Source organism: Telopea speciosissima, unplaced genomic scaffold (genome assembly GCF_018873765.1).
Source record: "Telopea speciosissima isolate NSW1024214 ecotype Mountain lineage unplaced genomic scaffold, Tspe_v1 Tspe_v1.0013, whole genome shotgun sequence".
NCBI classification, from domain to species: Eukaryota; Viridiplantae; Streptophyta; class Magnoliopsida; order Proteales; family Proteaceae; genus Telopea; species Telopea speciosissima.
This window is the reverse complement of record NW_025317349.1, coordinates 21,609-39,703: the sequence shown is the minus strand read 5'-3', so window position 1 is coordinate 39,703 and position 18,095 is coordinate 21,609. Positions and strand designations below refer to the sequence as shown.

The following is an 18,095-nucleotide window of genomic DNA, read 5'->3' as shown; positions in this document are numbered from 1 at the left end:
GGCTTTTGTATTTCTAGGTTACCCAACTCGATGGATAGCCGGTGTGCCAGTGAGATTCATGTCAACCACGTCGGGTGATACCCGAGTTCGGTGAGTGGGTTCTGGGTGACTTTGTTGAGTTTGAATATATATATTTGACAATCTTAAGCATCTATTATATAATTATAAGCATTGTGTGCATTGCATTATTACCCAATGTGAACTGTTATGATTGCGATATTACTCTTCCTATTGTATCGGGCTACGGTGTCGGGTGTGCCGATACCAGAACCCAAATTTATTTAAATTATAAAAACTACTATATGTCATCCTAAACTATATGTGTTGTGCCGTGCCGTACTGGTACCCGGGTACTAGATGGAATGGGACGTTGATGCACCCAGAATACCTCTCGGGACGATAGGACCTGCATATAGTATATATGTGGCTAGGATGCTTGTTCCCTTATGCTACGACCCTTACCAACAGGGGTTTATGTGTTAGATAGTCTAAGCACCTGTGATCTATGGAGGTGGGAGAGGTCAGGACAGGGGTAGTGATGGCTATCGGGGTCTATCATTGGGTGGTCATGATGGCTTCTACCGACGTAGGTCCCCTTATGATAATTAAGGTTTCATTGGAGCGATAGGATAAGTGATCCTCAGTGTCTCCCGAGCTGTCACAAGCATATACTTGACCGATAGAATTGTGTGCTAGGTGAAAAATGAATCTGACATTAGCATGCATCATTCTGCTTAATACTAATTGTATGATGTATGTGCATTCCCCTTTGCTTTCTCACTAGCTAGTGTAGCTAACCCCGTTGTACAATCCCTTTTTAGTTGATATGCAGATAACCTTTTGATGAGCACCGTTGGATGGAAATCGAGTGGAGTCGATGGCTGTGACTTGGATGTAGATGTATACTCAAGAATGGTGCCCTTAGGGCAATTATTTATTATTTAATTTCTGTATTTATCCACAATCATGTATAAATTGTATGTTTACCTATTAGGAGAGATTGAATGGTTACGAACATTGAAATTATACTATATGTTATTATTAGAGAACCGATGCTCTATAATTTTACATATTTTGATTTAATTTCGCTTCCGCTAAATCTGTGATTGAAATGATTAATTCCATTTGGTACGTTCCTTTCTGTCATCATATTGTGGTGACAGGGTGGACTGTGGCTCGGGACACTATATCTGTGATCCTGGTAGGTATTGATGTGTGATTGTCCCAGTCATACCCCTATGTGGTAAAATATTTTACATCGGGAAGGAGGCGTGACAGAGTGGTATCAGAGCAATGATGCTCTACACTGACCATAGTCCGGTGTAACCTCTTGATTTACTCTCCACAATTAGGTTATAAATTATAAATCTTAAGAACATAAATGATTGTGTGCAGACATAGGAAGAAGACTGATTGGAGTGGAAACAGGAACCTAGATGATAATAGGCAATATGGGATTTAGTATTTGAAACATAGGCCGTTAAATATAATTATGCAATTACTTGTTGGGTCTTAAATAGGTAATAGATGGGTAAATATATATGAAGATTCATAACAAACAATGAATCAAATAAAACCAACCCACGATCACCAACAATAATTCAAATAAGAAGAAATAAGTTAATAGAATATATATATATATATATAAAGCTAATTACAACTATTCTAAATTGTTCTAAACTCTTATTTGGGCATGACTGTACCCTTTCCCACCTAAAACATAAGATTCTACAGATCCAACTCAAAACACCTGATTTTAACCACCTAGGATCAATATATACATCCACTAATTCCAAAGGTTCCCGGATTGTTCAAACGAACTAATCAAAAGAAAGAAAAGAGAAATGCAAGAAAACTAAAGGCAAGACAAGATAAGAAGATAGTTCCACAAATATCCATCAAGGCAAGAAACTAAAGAACTAATAAAACAACTTCAATTGCTGGAGGAAAGAATTTGGCTAGTCATTTGCACCGTCACCACCACCGCGACCTAGGAAGGCATTGATGTCATCTATTCCTCGCTCTATGGCGTCAAGATGCCAAGCTTGGGTAGTGAGTTGCTTCTTGACCCCATCGAAGTCATCCGCTACCCTCACGTTCAGTCGCCTGATGGCCATCAAGATGTCACTCCCTCCCCCTGGTGCACCTGAAGACCCTGCTGCAGATGGTCCAGAACCCATGAACTCAAGGTCATCATCACTATCCTCATCATCATCTCTGGCCCCTCTACCATTCCTGTACTAAACTTGCTCCCCTGCACTATCATAATCATAGTACAAGTTCATCTTTTACAATGCATTAAACCCAATAGGCCCCTCAGTGCTTGATTCCTTAGGCTCACGATTTAGATTAACCCCAAAGAATAAGAAGATCCTAGTGAGCAGCCGACTATAGGGCAGAGTGTTTTTGTGAGCAGGATTCAGTACTGCACGAGCCATATGCTGCATGACCACATGAGGTAGGCAAATAGGTTGGCCAATGTACAAAGAGTGGGCTAGGACTGCAGACATCAAAGGAGGAAGAGTGCTGTGTCCCTTAGAAAGAGCCAGATTGGTCCTGGCAATGAAGATGATAACCCACTAAGAGGGAGGAAACTTGGACAGATCAATATTCTCCTCATATTTGTCGTTTGTCAGAACCTTGAATAACTCCCTGCCCTCATCTAGATGTAAACACTTGTCTGGATGACTACCTGGAGGATAATCCACCTTCTTACCCTCTGATGAGATATCGAGGATAATTCCCAGCTCCGCTGTAGTAAAGCTACTGACAACTCCCTTCACTAGGGAAGTCAGCTTGAACTCATCATCCTCCCCCTTAACCAGTAATAGGTTAGAGTAAAATTTCCTGACCAAGGTAGAGTAATAAAACTCGTCCTAAACCAGCATGTTGCTCCACTCCAATCCCTCAAACCTGGGACCTACCTTGTATGCCAGTAACTCCTCTACTGTCACATCCCTCTCCACAAGAATCTTTCTATTATACAAGTTCTCTCTAAAGATTCCCTCTGTCTTTTTTGAAGTAAATCGGTGTACATTGTAGGCAGTAGGGATGGAAGGCACAATGGCAAGGTCCCTCTTTCTTTTGGGAGTCATGGCTAGATTACCTACATACAAGACACCATCAAAGGAAGTAGCAAAGGTAAGCCAAACTGGAATAATGGCATATAATTGGCAAATAGAATTAGAGAAATAAAATGCCTAAGTAATATGGAAGTGGTTTAAAGAGAAGGCTATACATGAATATTGTATACATATAATGTATGATATGGATACCATTGGAAATGTGTTAGGAATAAAGGGAAAGAGACAAGATAAACTCGCACATGAAGTTTATGTGAAATCCCTAGTATGTGGAGGTGAAGAAGTGAGGTTGATTCAACCAATGTGTGCTTTTGGTTATATTATATTCCAATCGACGCCAAACAAGCAAGTGATTGAATGAAGTACCCCAACAAGAGATAAGAACTAATTTACTTGAGGAAAAAGGGGATAAATACTCAGGATTTATTAACAACAATATGAATAAGAGTATGTACTTGAGGATAAGACAATGGAATAATAATCTATGAAATTTAGATGCATACAATGGATTAAACATGAACTTGAAGGGTTTTTCAAGGCATGAAGGAATTGAAGAGTTTATCCAATCAAAGCCTAGAACCAATCCATGTAAATTAACTAAACATAGTAAACAATTTCTAAATTGCTTGCAAAGACTTCTGAAATCTATAAAAGATGCAATGAACAAGTGAGAAGTTGCCCCTATAGTGCCATTGATCAATAGAGCCTGTTTCAAATCCAAAAAAAACTTGGCCTAAATCAATTTTGGCATGGACTTGGTGTACATGGCCATGAAGGTGCAAACAAGATCAAGACATGATCACACACTTGGAATGATTCATCACAAATCCAAGAAGAAAGGAAAGAGAAGATGAAAAGACACAAAGGAGAAAAAAAAGAAGACAAATCTTACCTTGATTAAGTGAGGAGTGATTTTTTAGGTTTGAGATTTCAAGAAATCCACCCAAGGGAATCCTGTAGAGCCTTTCTCCCCCCCTGCGGTTATGTTTCCTCTTGGAGCCAAAAATGAGTTTTAAACTCGCGGCTCTGTTTTTGTTAAAATTCTACGAATGGATGAACGAACGGACCCACTTATCGTGATTCCGCCTGTTAATCCGCCCCGCATTTTTAATCATTTTAAAGCTAACCGGATCAACGAACGGATCCACATCCATGAGTCCATCCGTAGATCTGTTCGATTCAAATCCCCTAGGCCGTCGACCTTCTGAGAATGGACAAATGAACGGATTCACGCTTCGCATCCGCCCATTAGTCCACTCTCCCTAACTTCATAGAGGAGCCACGAACGGACCCAGAGTACTAATACCGCTCATGAGTCCGCTCAATTTATTTTAGGACTTTGAGCCCAGATTTTTGAGACCTTTTGACCACACCCATAGATGTTGATTTGGTGCCTATACCCTAGATTGAACACCCCTATTGCGTGACCCAATTATGGGGGCCACCTAAATCCATTTAATACCTTGAATCGGAAGGGATTAGAACTTGTATCCGACTTAGCCAACCAATAAAAAATGACAGGCATTAATGACCGTCGTGATTTCCCTCTTACCTAAAAGAGAGGAGAGTTACTCTTGGGGATGAAGATCCTTAGACCCTGTGATTTGAAGCACCCAAACCTTATGGATAGGAAGCCTAAACCTGTGGGTAGGTATTAAGAAAGGGAAGTAATAGGCTGGCTTAGACTGGTTCATTTAAAGGAGCCATAAAGGCCACGTGTATTGGAGGTCATTCATGACACCTTAAATTAGTGACGACTCTATTTGTATTTTACTTGGTTCATCCAAACCTTGTTTAGACTCATGGAGGGAGTCCTACACCGCGAGTTAACCCTCCAAAAAGACTTAGCAAATTGTACCCGAGGACTTTTGTTCTTGTGAATTGACCTAGATGACAGATATGTCCATAGGAGTATGAATGTAATTCTTAAATTTTTGCCTATGTATTGGTATGATATATATGTATATATATATATATATATATATCCTTAGGACCTTAGACTTGTGTGACTAGAGTGATTCTCTGGTACTACCAGCATAAATCCTACCTTGGCCTTACTATGATCGCGTAGTTAAGCCCAGACCCTTGGTCATGTTGATCATGGAAAAAAATAGTTAATGAATTTAGCAATGGCTGGGTAAATGAATTTTTAAAACTTATTAAAATGATTTGACTCAGACCAAAATCATTGGAGGTTGTTTAACTCTCAAAAGAGAACCATAATAGACTTTTCCCTATGAAGTAACTGTGTGATAGGTTTAAAGGCCTTGAAAGCTGAAAATGAAGGATGTAACAAGACCTTCTCCAACGATAGATATGAATGGGGTAATGGATCACCAAATGCGTTCCCTCCATACTGGGAGTGAACAATAAGAGTTTCCATCAATATTCCAAATCATTCTAAAGTTGGGTGAGGTAATGAGATAACCAGAAGTGAAAGCATTCAGAAGGTGAACCCTATGATGGGGACTGGACAGGTTGAGTCCTATAACCCAAGTGTGACCAAAGTAGTGAAAGTCAGAGTGGTGCCTTATACCCTAAATTAAGCCACAAGGAACAGAAAATTCCCTAGGTTTTCCAGATTGGGTGATACCGCTTTGACCTACTGGTATATTGTGACCACCGGCTCTAAAATCAATTGGAGCCAGGGTTATTGTGAACCATACCCCTATAGTGATATGACGCTTTAAGGAGCAAGGAATGGTAGAATCTGACTTGCTATGTCATGTAGGCACTGCCTCATCTTGACCCGACCTTTTGACTCAGCCGATGTACTAGGTAAATAGGGGTATTATTGTTCAATGAACCCTCACCCTTGAGACCGGGTTGCCTCAAATTTCGAGGATGAAATTTTTAATAATGTTGGGGGGATGTTACACCCGCACCCCAAATATACCCCTATACCCCGGGGCAGTTTAGACCTTTACCTAAGGGACAATACCACAGTGGCACTGGCCAACACCTGTAACCTCAGACTTACAATATTATTATAAGTGTTCCCTCGAAGTCCTGGAAGTGTGGGTCAAGACCCCACAACTTTCCTTGAAGTTTGGGCCTTGATAGCAGCACCGAAATCACAAACAGACTCACTCGAACTGAATCCGCTCGTGCTGTTGCTTGTCCTTTTGGTAATTTCTCTCATGGGACCCACACCCCCGTGTCCCAGATACCCTAATTGAACCTTTGGACCCCTGCCCTTACCATTAGTTAGTTGAGTGGGCCATGAAAGTGGGTCCACAAAGCCTAACTTAATTAAATAATGGGTTTTAATAACCTAACTTAAACCAAACAAGGCTTAAGGGCTAATAGGTCTAATAAGGCTTCGACCCAACCAGAACATGACCTAACTAACTAAATGGACCTAATGGTTATGACATGGACCAAACATGGCCTAAGACTTAACCCAAAACCCATTTAAGCCTAAGGGTTTAACTACATTCTAAGGACCCCTAACCAAACATAACCTAAGGCCCTTCTACCCCTTAAAGATAAGGAAACCCCTCCCATTCACTTATCTCTCCCCCTCCCAAGCAAACCATGGAGGAGAAGAGACAAAAGAAGAAGGAGGAGGAGGAAGGAAAGAGAAGAAGTAGAAGCGGGAGAGGAATAGGAGGGGAAGGAAAGAAGATGGGAGCTATGCCAAAATGGCTAGCTGCCCCACATCTCCTTCTCTTGCTGACCGGACATAGGGAGAAGAAGAAGGTGAAGGAGAAGAGATGGAAAGGAAGGGAGGAGGTCAAGAGGGCTCACCTAGCCTTGGGTTTTACTTCTCCATTGGAAGGATCTCACCAAGGTAAGACCCCAAGCTTGATACTTATCCATTTCCCTTCTATTTTGGATGATTTCCTTAAGCTTGGGCTAACCTAGGGTTCCATTCAGGACTCAAGGTGGAGCTCGGTCCCTAGTTGGAGCTCTAATGGAGCTGACCTAGACCTGGTTTGAGCTCCCATGAGCTGCATTTGCAGTCATGGTTGGTGAACCTTTGGTTTTGGACCTTGAAACCTAACCCTTGGACTCAATTGAGACCAAACCTTGTAGGATCTTGGATCTATGAGGTGAGCCCAGGATCTAGTGACCCTAGGAAGGCTTAGACACCCCTCCCCATCCCTGAGAGCTTGGGGCACTCCAAGCTTTAAGCTAGAGAAGAAACCCTTTAAAATCTCGGAGGAGACTGTGAGTGGACGCACGATCGGATCCACCAATCGTGGTACCGTTCGTTAGTCCGCCAAGTGCAATACCAATACATCCAATTGACCAGCAAAATGACCATTCCACTTTTAGGGAAAATCACAAGTCTCAGATTCTCATTTTGCATCCCCTAATCTACTCATCATCCAATCCTCATAAAATAGATGAACTATTTCACCATTACATCCAGTTCTGAAAGACCAGATCCAAATTAATCCATAAAAAATAAAAAAGAAAAAGTCTAAGCCACCATCTTGTAGACATAAAGATCATTAGTCAAACGAAGGAACCAAAATCAAAGTCTAAGCTACCATCTTGGGAACAAACAGTTGATATAACCATCAAATAAAATGCATTCTTTCAACACTAGATGGAAAAATTGCAGTTTCAAAAATGGAAAACTAGCAGTTTCAAAAATATATTTTACACTCTTTATTTAACTTACCAATGATTGAGAATCCCAAACCAACCCTAACAAATCAACCAATCCTCCAAGATATTAACAGAAGCAAAATCCCATCCAACAAACAGGTGAGCAAATAAAGTATTGTGCCTATTTAACACCATAAAATTAGAGAAGCCCTCATGCATCTGGTATAGTGACTAGTTTCAAGCCTGATAAGTTTTTTTTTTCTTTTAGGGGAAGGGCACCCAATCGTAGGGTGCCAATTGTTCAATTGAACCATACCAAAGACCAATATCAATCCTGTAAATTGCAAAAAGCAGTGAAACAAAATTCCTCCAACAATATGCATAAACAAAACAGCTCATTAAAGAAGATTAGAACATCACGATAGGAAGAGAACACAGAAGCGTGGAGCCATTTTCTAATCTTTATTTCTTTGGATTGAAAAACTTTTTCTCCACTTTCTCCATCTTCTTCTGGATTTTGCTAAAATAGAAGTCTTCCTAATTCATTTTTTGTTCTTTTAATTATTTTTGTATGACTCTCTCAGGAAGAGGATGCAGCTTTAGGTAGTCTTTTCTTAGCTTTCGGTGCCATGGCTCCAGGATGAAGGAATGACAAACGGATAAAGGAATTTGAGAGAAAGAATGACGCTCAAAACTTTTGATCAAAAAGATGCGATGGGATTACTAAGGAAGACTGGAAACCCTAGAATACAATGGGTATATGTCTACAGTAAAGTAAAGAAGAGGAGAAAAATCCATGTCGACGTCAGAGATGACAAGCAAAAAAGAAAAGGAATAAAAAAACAGGGGAAAGGGTTCGGATTTGCACTCACCACCTAAGGATTTTTCTCCGGCTTCTTCGCAGTAGTTGAGGTTGTTCCGGCAGAGTGAGGAAGATGTTGCCTGAAGTTGTAGAGGCAAAGAGCCATCGCCTGAAAATCCAGAGGCTGCGTGAGGGTGCTCCGTCGCGTGCTCTTGCGCCGACGTAAGAGTGCTCCACAGAGAAAGGGAGCAGCACCTTCTATGGCGAGATGGGGTGACCGAGTTCTGCTTACCCTCGACGTCTCCGACGAGATGGGGGCGGGTTTTAATGTGAATGAGGCAAATAGGAGAGAGAAAGATGGGGGCAAACGAGCTAGGGCTATGAGTTTGAATCTAAACGTTAACCATGGTTTAGGGGTAGGTTTGGTTACACCAACTCTGGTTAGTCTAGGGGTTGGTGTAACCAGGGTTAGTTAGGATATAAAAATTGGATTTTAAATACAAACCATTAGATTTGATTATGCCACGTGTCGTGTTTTCAGGGGAGAAATTACAAGAAATAATAGATTGGGAAATGGAGAGGAGTAAAATCCATCCTTGAATGATCTTCTGTATGACTATCTTTTTGCCACGTGTATAAATAATGTGATTTTTTTTTTTTTATTAAATAAAGAAGATATGGTATTGATTAAATACGATATGGTCCTCATGTGTATTCGTGCGTAGCAGGGACCGGAGTGTGGATATGTGTGGTGTATATTTAAGCCGTGCAGAAAGCACTTCCTAGGTGGGCCGTCCAGGAATTTAGAGCTCGAATAATCCATTCGAGTCAGAGACTCGGAGCTTGTTCAATATCTCCGACTTATCTTCATTCAATAGAACTCTAGAAAGTTTTCTTTGAATTCTTTTGGGTTCTTGCACTCGTACATGGCGATTAAACTGCCGCAACAGAGCTTCGTATATTCAAGGTCCAAAATCTCTCATCCTTGTTGTTCGATTCTGTTTCCTCTATGGGTTTTTATTAGTTTTGATTATTAATCTCTACTCTGCTTTAATGTTTTTTTTACGGTAATTTGGTTCTCCTTTGTCTAGCTCCATTCAGTTAGGTCATGCAAACGTACGGTAGGTTGTAATTCAATTGGTTTAACTTAAATACTTCCCCTTTTTCTTCTCGACTAACATACATTTATTACATCTGGCGGAGTTCTGATGGAATTTTCTGTATAATGGCTGCGGTTGTATGATCATCATGAGTTCACATTCAGTTAAACTCTAGGCTGCCCATCGAATTGAAAATAATTTTAACAGAATGTATCAAGTTGTAATTCGAACCTGTTGGGCAGGAGCTTTCAGGAGGACCTATGATTTTACTTTCATGGCTCCAGACTTTAGTTTCTAAGCCAGACCTGCCACAATATTGTGGATGTGCTAATATGTTTATATTGACTACAGCAGGAGTGGGGGTTTCTTCTTCTTGTTGCTGTTGTAGTTATCCCCCTCCCCTATTTGTTTTCTTGGTGGGTGGGGATCAGAGTAGAAAGAAGACAAACCTTGTGTAGTAAATGGCTGCGAGCATTATTGCTATTAAGGATTCGATCACATTATTGGGTGGTAATGATGAAGACTATTATTATCGTGGTTATACGAGCCTCCGCAATTAAAGTAAGAAGTTAAGCATAGAAAAGCCTTTCTTTGTTTATTTTTTGATTGAAAACGGAAATAAGAATTTCATTAGCTAAGGATAATTCTGCATAAACATGTATACTGGTTGATGCAGGAGCAATTCGTTGGACTTGAACGAACTTGTTTGAGAGCTCTGACCGAGAATTGGGCCCGAATTGGGATTTGGGTCTGGTAGGATAAATTAGATTTTTTCTTTGTTAGGGTGATATGTAATCTCTTAATTATTTGTTTGAGATAGCTACAGAAGTAGGGAGATAGTAATTTCCTTAATTGAGTTGATTTATACTTCTTGTTTGGAGTTCTCTTAATATATTGATTTGTAACCGATGATATAGATAGATTTTGAAGAATGAATTGAGTGTTTGTTTGGTTGAAGCCTGCTGGCTTGTGTGAACTCCCCCCCTTTCTTCCATGTGATCCCTCTCTTTCTCTTTTATCTTTTATTTCTTTTATTCTCTTTTCTTTGTCTGTCAGTCTATTCTGCACTATGTCTGTAGCAGCCCTAAACCCTTGGATTGAAGTCTTTGGGACTCCATCAATTCGAGCTGAAATATAGGGGTTTAATTACTTACACTAGGGCGATCCAAGTTGCCTAATCTGAGACCAGTTGCCTGGACTGGAAGTTCCAACTTGAACTTCAGTTCTGGTTCTGTTCTTCCGCTACATCAAGCTGCAGAAATCAATACCCTATTATTTCTTGGCCCGTTGGGTTCAATATTAGTTACTTCCAAGAGGAGTACGATTTAGAAAGCTTACCGTGAAATTTCTCCATGATTGGGTCTGAGATCTCACAGCTGAAATACGCTCCCTTCCCCCTGGTTTTCTGCCTCCAGTTTTTGGTTGGAGGTTGAAGACAACCCCCACGATATGTCTTCTCTTTAACCCCTTTTAATCTTGTTACTGAAACTACCCCTTCTACTATATTAATTATGTTTTGTCCCTTTGTTTTTTGTAAAAGTTTGTTCCAAGATAGTCATTGAACTTTAATTTTTCTTTACCTACATGTCCTGATTCCATTGTTAGCTTAAAAGGAGTCATATATTGTTCCATATCAGTACGAGAATGTCATCGTCCCTGGTGTTTGAGTTGTTTAACACTTGGGTGGGCCCATGGCGAACCCAAATAGGCTTTTGTGACCCGGTTCCGCATCACTAGTGAATTATGCAGCTAAGTACAAAAAATAAAGAATTTTAGATATACGTATCTGTAGTTCACAATTATACTTCCAAAATGCTCTGCCAGTTGCTGTTTTAGTCATTCTTTGGGACAACTTCAAAATTCTAACTTCTTTGCTTCACAAACTCCCAGTCCTTAACCAACTACCAACATCTGTTCATAACTGCGAGATTCTTCTCATCTTATGTTCAAATATTCTCTATTTCTTTCATTCAACAGTATATCTAGCAAATTTCTCGAGGGATCATTTTCCATACAAAACTAACTATAGGGGATGTCTGAATATCTGGCTACTTTGTAAATATATACTTCACTGCAGGATGGGGACCCAGCCATAACCAAACAGACCTAAATAATACGACTATACACCTACTTCCAACTCTGATTCAAGAAACATATAGTGGATAGTCTCCTCAGCCTTGAAACATAGATACATCTTGTGGTCAGCAAGAAACCTTTTCTTTCACTTTGATCAAGAGTCGCTAGCTTCTTCAGTGACACCTGTGTGAATGCATCTGTTTTGGGAAGGTCCTACTCTTCCCTGCATTTGCTCTGTCCCTTATCATAGATACTTCATTATATAAGTTGACCGAAATTTGTCTTCTAATAATACTTGTGAATTGGCTGCCTGATGGAGGGCCCACATTTCTCAATATTTTGATAGTTCTTCTTCATCATGTGAAGAGGGAAGCGACTCATTTAGCTGACCGTCAGGCTAACTCGGGTGTTAGGTTGCAGTCTTGTAGTCAGTGGATGGGAGGTCTTCTATTCCAGAAGAGATTGTAATTTCACTCTTTCCCTCACTTCTCATCTCTCTGTGGGACTGATAAGAAGTCCCATAGCTGTGAGGCTTAATAGACAAAGAAAACGGTGGATATTTTCGGGTAGGTTAGGAGAAGAGGGAAGCCTGGAAGAAATCAGAGTTGTAGGGGAGAGAAGAACGCATAAGAAGAAGAAGAAGAAGAAGAAGAAGAGGGGGGGGGGGAGGAATGCACAAAATCAGCCACGTAGGCTCTTAACAAACACAGACTCAATTCATCTTTTCAAATCTATTCAATGATGGGTAGTTACACCATATATAAAGAGAATTAAAAGACTCCAAAAAATAAGACTAACTCTCTAACTAGGAAACTAATTCAAAAAAGGAAACCAAGAAGGAATTGTGAAACCAAATATCCTACGGAGCTAACAGAATGAAATAAACTAAAAGACATTATTTCCCCAAATAACATAAATTCTTAAAATCTTGCTAAATTCCAAAAACTCATTCTGGACCCAGTTCATCTCCATCTGGATACTCAACTGGGTTTGGGTCGATCCAAGGTAGTGCACCTGCATCACTGCCATAGTGGGGTTATTTATCAGAATGGGCAAATCTGATGTTCACTTTTAACTGCTTTATCAAATCTCTCAATCTACATCATGCCGTTATTGCTCATACTGAGCTTTCTTTCTGAGTGCATTTGAATCCTTACAGGAGGAGTTTATATGGAATAATTTATCACTAACTCTGGGATATACAGTTTTAGTGGTTTGGGCCTTAACTTATGAGTCTATAAGAGTGGTGTCTGTTCGATGATAAGGATGAATAATGCCTTGATGGATAAATGGGAATAGTGTTCTAGCAGGAAGGAGAGGACCTGTCATTGCTAGCATGGGTTGTTTCAGGCCTTTTGGATGGGAAACTAGAGAGGTTCACATGACCTATTGTCAGCTTATCAGAAGGTGGCGGTATTGAACCAGGTCTAAGTTTGGAAAACCCAATGCTTTCCTAACCACTTTGGGATTTCTATGAGGAGAACGGCTGGTCTGTTGAAGTTTGCAAATTTTGTGGCATAACTTAAATGATTGGGTGGTGGATTCTTTTGCATCCTTACTCTCTGGGCTTGAATGCTTGATAAGGTCCAGGTGGATGGGAGAGAGAGGGACAGAAGGTGGAGGTCTGTGAACTTGTGGGTTCACATTTCAGTTAATATCTTTCTTCAATACATTCTTTGGTTGTGTGATGGTGTTTTACCTTTCCTGCCCATTTCATATGAAGCTCTATATTCATATCTCTTATGACTCACCATTTGGTGGGGGATGAATTAGTCACAGTTGATCATCTTATTTCAAGCGGCCTGTAAATTCAAACGTGGGCTACCTATGCAATCAGATGGTGATAACATCAAGTCATCAACTATGTTCTAAATTTCCCCTTCTCTCTTAGTATTTGTTCCCATTTCATGGTAAGTTTGGGCTCCCCATGGCAATCTCAGACTCACTGTTGAAGAATGGAGGTGACTGCATTCTCAAATAAAGTTACAGATCTACAGAATCTACTTCCATTTGCCTGCTGCTAAACTTTTGTAGAACATCAGATTATTTGATACAAATCTGCTCAAATAAATAAAGTGATTCACCAAGTGTTTGGTTTCTTAGTTGCATGGTCCTCCATTTTGGGTGTCTATGGAGCAAGGTTCTAGGTTTTGGAAATATTTCGTGAAGCCATGAAATTTCTGTCAAATGGCCAAATTAGGTCCCAAAACTTCTAGGAAACCTTATTTTAGGCACTCTAAACATAGTGGATACTTTAGATCGTATAAAAACAAACCCAAAATGATAGTTTGACTTCAGACCTTAGGTTTTTAGTATACATTGTACGCCAACCGCCAAGGCGCCAAGTATTTATCCGATTTTTTTGACAAAATTCATTTGTAGGAAAAGTAATATACCTTCAACTTTGAATCTCACACAAAACTTCCACAATTGTAGTAAATTTTTGCTTTTGATGCGTTCCACTACTGCCTAACAACTTGTTCCACACTTGTAGGGGACTGATTTGGCAAAAATTATGAAAAGTCAAGTTTCCACAAACAAAACCAATGAAATGGGTCGAAATTTCGACTCATTCTGTTCGAATCCATACATTTTATATTAAAGGTTTGTCTCGTTTTGGTCCAAACCATACCGAAACCACACACATTATCGAAATTTCTATCGAAACCTTGCACTTTTTACATATCGCATAGAGTTTTGTTTTGACATCTTACAAAACTAAAATATTTTGCAATGTTTTGCGAAATTTCACTGAAACCTTGAACATTGCTATGGAGGCATGACTTTGTTATACTCAGTATTGGGGCTCCATTATTTTGGCCGAAGATTTTCATGTCTAGATTTCTCCCTCTGATTGAACGTTGCTTTGTAGTCTCTGCTTCATCCTTTTCTTTGTTCTTAAGAAAGAAAAATGAATAGTTAAATATGGGCCTATGGAAATTTTCTCTCAAAGGGGGGGGGGGGGTGGAAACACATTAGAACTTTTGAATGGGAATGGAAAAGAGATGTAAGTTCAGTTCCTTCGGAAATGGTACGATCTTTGGTGCAAGAAGAAGGGGTTGATATGGGCTCACCCCCAAATGTTAGATAACTCAAATATGATAAATAATGGCAGTTCTATAAATATATCAAAGGTAGCAAGGGAGAATGCCAATTTGGTAAATAACCGTAGTTGTAAAGGGCTACTTTGGAAGGTGGATGTGGGTTAGGACACAAAGGTCTTCTATATTTTTTGTATGGGGACAGAGTTGGAAGCAATTATAAGTTATGGACAGACTTCGAATTAACAAAAAGCACATGGGTATTTATGGCATTACAGTAGAAAGCCTCTTGAATAAATCACCCGATTTAGGTTGTCTTCTTCAACCTCTAGAATTTGTACCAACGTCAATGTCTCTTGGCTTCAAGTGATGAAACTCAACCAATAAGCATCCAACCAAGCTGGAGCTTGGAGATTGGATTCATAACTCAGGTCCCTACTAGATGCAAGCAATATCAGACCAGAAAATGAGATATGAGACTATGGGAAATTTCTGCGACTGAACCTAGTGGTAGTCAGAGGTAAAATCTCAGTTGAAAGGCAGTAACTCCTGGTAGAATGAGAAATCTGGGAATGAAACTCCAGGGTGTGAATCGCTCTAAGGTGTATGACCTTCGCTCCAAATTTCAGGAGGAACCGTAAGGACTGGCTTGAGTTCGATTCAGATCTGGTTGGTTGCAGCCTTCCAGGTACCATCTAGGACAGAATATCAGTGTAACAATGAAGGGAAAAAACAATAGTAGACATAGAAGAACTAGGAATGAGTAGAAGGAGGAAGGGAAAAGAGACATGGAAGAAATCAGACCTGAGAAGCAGAGAAAATCAACCTCAACAATGGACTACAAGCATCTATTTGAAGAGTTGCAAACAAGAAAACCAAAATAAAACTGGAATAAAATTTGACTCTTACTTGGAGTCAATAACTGAAACAAACTTTAACTCCTACTTGCTATTAACAGCTCTGACTAGATAATGATAAAAGAGAACAAATTACATTATTATCTCTAAGTAACCTAAGTAACCCAATGTCTAATTGAGATCCGTATCATCTTGACTTGGTTTTGCTTCCTCTCTTATTTTTTTTTTTTAACAATACTATAATGACCTCTGGTGCTTCTTGTTGGAGAGGATTCTTGTCATATAGGAAATTATGTACGATTTGGATTCTACAAAATATGGATGTATTTACTCCAATGTTTGTGAATAATATACGGAAATAACTAGACGCCCTTGTTTTTTAGGAAATAAATGAAGGAAAACTTCATGAAGCGATAAACTGACAATTAAAATTACTGTCACTAACAAGTAAAAAATGCAACAAAGGGAGAAAATAACCATTAGTCTTGCCATTGAGGTATCTTAATCTAATCCTTAGCACTGGAGGACTAAACTTATTTCACCATTCTATTGGTGACTTCCTTAGTTCCATTTCTATCAATGCTGTGTATGAGTATTCATGTAATAATTTCAATGTGAGTCTTTATATACACTGGGAATAAATAAGTTTTAAACTACTGGATTTTTAGCATCTGTGGCCCATGTGGTGAGTAATACAAAGGCCATCTCAGCATCTTGAGGTAATTATTCTGTTGATGGTGTAAATGTGTCCACAATAACATTTCTTGACAGCCCTGATATATGCCTATGCTGTAGTTATATTCCATCTCCATGCTTGCAGCTCATCCTTGATTTGTCTGTGCAGCTCTCCATGTCCATGCTTTACACAAAAAACAATTAGAATTCATTTTTTCTGCAAAAAGGAGGATCTGAAGTAAGAAGTCTACCATGCGACTTTCGCAATCCAAGGAAGAGATGTTGCATGAGACATGTCCTATTTGGGTATGATAAACACAGTAATAGTTGGAGATTGGTGGGCTTTAGAGCACGCAATTCATTCTCCTATGAAGTAAGTAGGGTTGGGCACTGTGCGTTATTTGCATCTGTTGATGATGGTGTAACAGTCAATGGAACACCCCAAAAAAGTTCCAGCAGTGATGTGGAGGAAATGAGGATCAAACTCCGTCAATCTTTGGAAGGTGAAGATTACAACGATGGACTGATTCAATCCTTACATGATGCACCCAGGGTGTTTGAGTTGGCTATCAGAGAACAGAGCTCATTGTCGAAGATCTTTTGGTTTTCTACTGATTGGTTTGGTGTAGATAGGAATGCGTGGGTGAAAGCACTATCTTATCAGGTTTTGCCTTGCTATACCCTTTGGCAGTTTGTCTGTTACATGGATGCTACTAACATGTTTATTACTTTTTGGCTTTTTGTGAATGCATCCTGCATTTAAAATAACATAGTGTTGCTATATCTTTCATTTTCGATCCACAAGGTGATCATGTTCATACAACAATTTTGTCTGAATAAATTTGAGTTTTATTGTTTTTGTGTCTCTTAAGGCATATGTGGATTATTTTTAAATTTTGGACTCAAGTTCTGATTTTGATCAAGGATTCCTTAAATCTATTGATTGGCAGAATATTAGGAATGTGATCGGAAATGCCCCAAAATCAAGTCTTATATATTCTTATTTTCAGATGCTTTAAAACACCATGTCTCATGATTTCATATATTAATAACTAAACCATGGTCTGATTAATTAAATGTCACAAATGCATGCAATAGATGCATAGATCATGGACAAAGATGCACATGAAGGAAATGCATATAATACCCAAGGAAGTAAAACTCGTCTCGAGTACAGGTTTCGACCTACCAAATTCCGAGTTGGGGTATTTTTTTGTTCTTCAACTCGATGGCTGGTTTCACTGGGTTTTAGACCTATTTTGGGGCTGAAACTTGGTACTCAGCCTATTTTGGACCATTTAAACACAAATTTAATGTAGTCCTATATAGACAAAGCCTAATAGGAACCAGGTGAAATCAGAATTCTATAACTGTTTACTGATGTGGTCTGTTTAGGGTAAAACTAGGGTTAGGTCTAAAAATTCAGGTATGGTTTATATGGTTTTAGTATGCAGGTGTAGGGGATTATTATGGTATAAAGAAAGTAGGGTTTGGATAGGTTTAGAAGTTCTGCAGTTTTAGGGTTAGGGTTAGGGATTTAGGTTTCAGATTTTAGGCTAATTCTAGGGTTTAGGAAAGGGCTTTGGGGCTGGGTTTCTGGTTGAGTGTAGCTGGCAGTGGGGGGGGGGGGGGGAGTTGGTTTGATTAGGCTTTGGTGGTGTTTTGATCGTTAATTAGGGTTAGACAGAATTTAGAATGGTTTCTAGGGTTTGGGTTTTATGGGAGATGAGGGGGATAAGGGTTTGAGTGGTCTAATTGGGCTGAAAGTAGGATCGAGTGTAGGGGGGAGTGTGGTGGATGTATGCTGAAAGTTTGGGACAGATCTGATGGTGGGATGATGGTTGCTTAGAAACTAAGCTATGATTCGAAGGTGGAAGCTGCAAGTTTAATGGAGGGCTAGG

The 18,095-nt window shown here is 39.6% G+C and overlaps 1 protein-coding gene across 1 annotated transcript in view; it reads left to right on the top strand.

Moving 5' to 3' along the window:
* The first annotated feature begins 9,273 nt into the window (after positions 1-9,273).
* Positions 9,274-18,095, top strand: part of LOC122647188 — a 30,274-nt gene continuing 21,452 nt past the window's right edge. The window contains exons 1-2 of the mRNA XM_043840645.1: positions 9,274-9,412; positions 16,364-16,858. Coding sequence (XP_043696580.1) covers positions 16,481-16,858 — 378 coding nt within the window. The 5' untranslated portion in view covers positions 9,274-9,412; positions 16,364-16,480. The remainder of the gene's footprint in view (positions 9,413-16,363; positions 16,859-18,095) is intronic.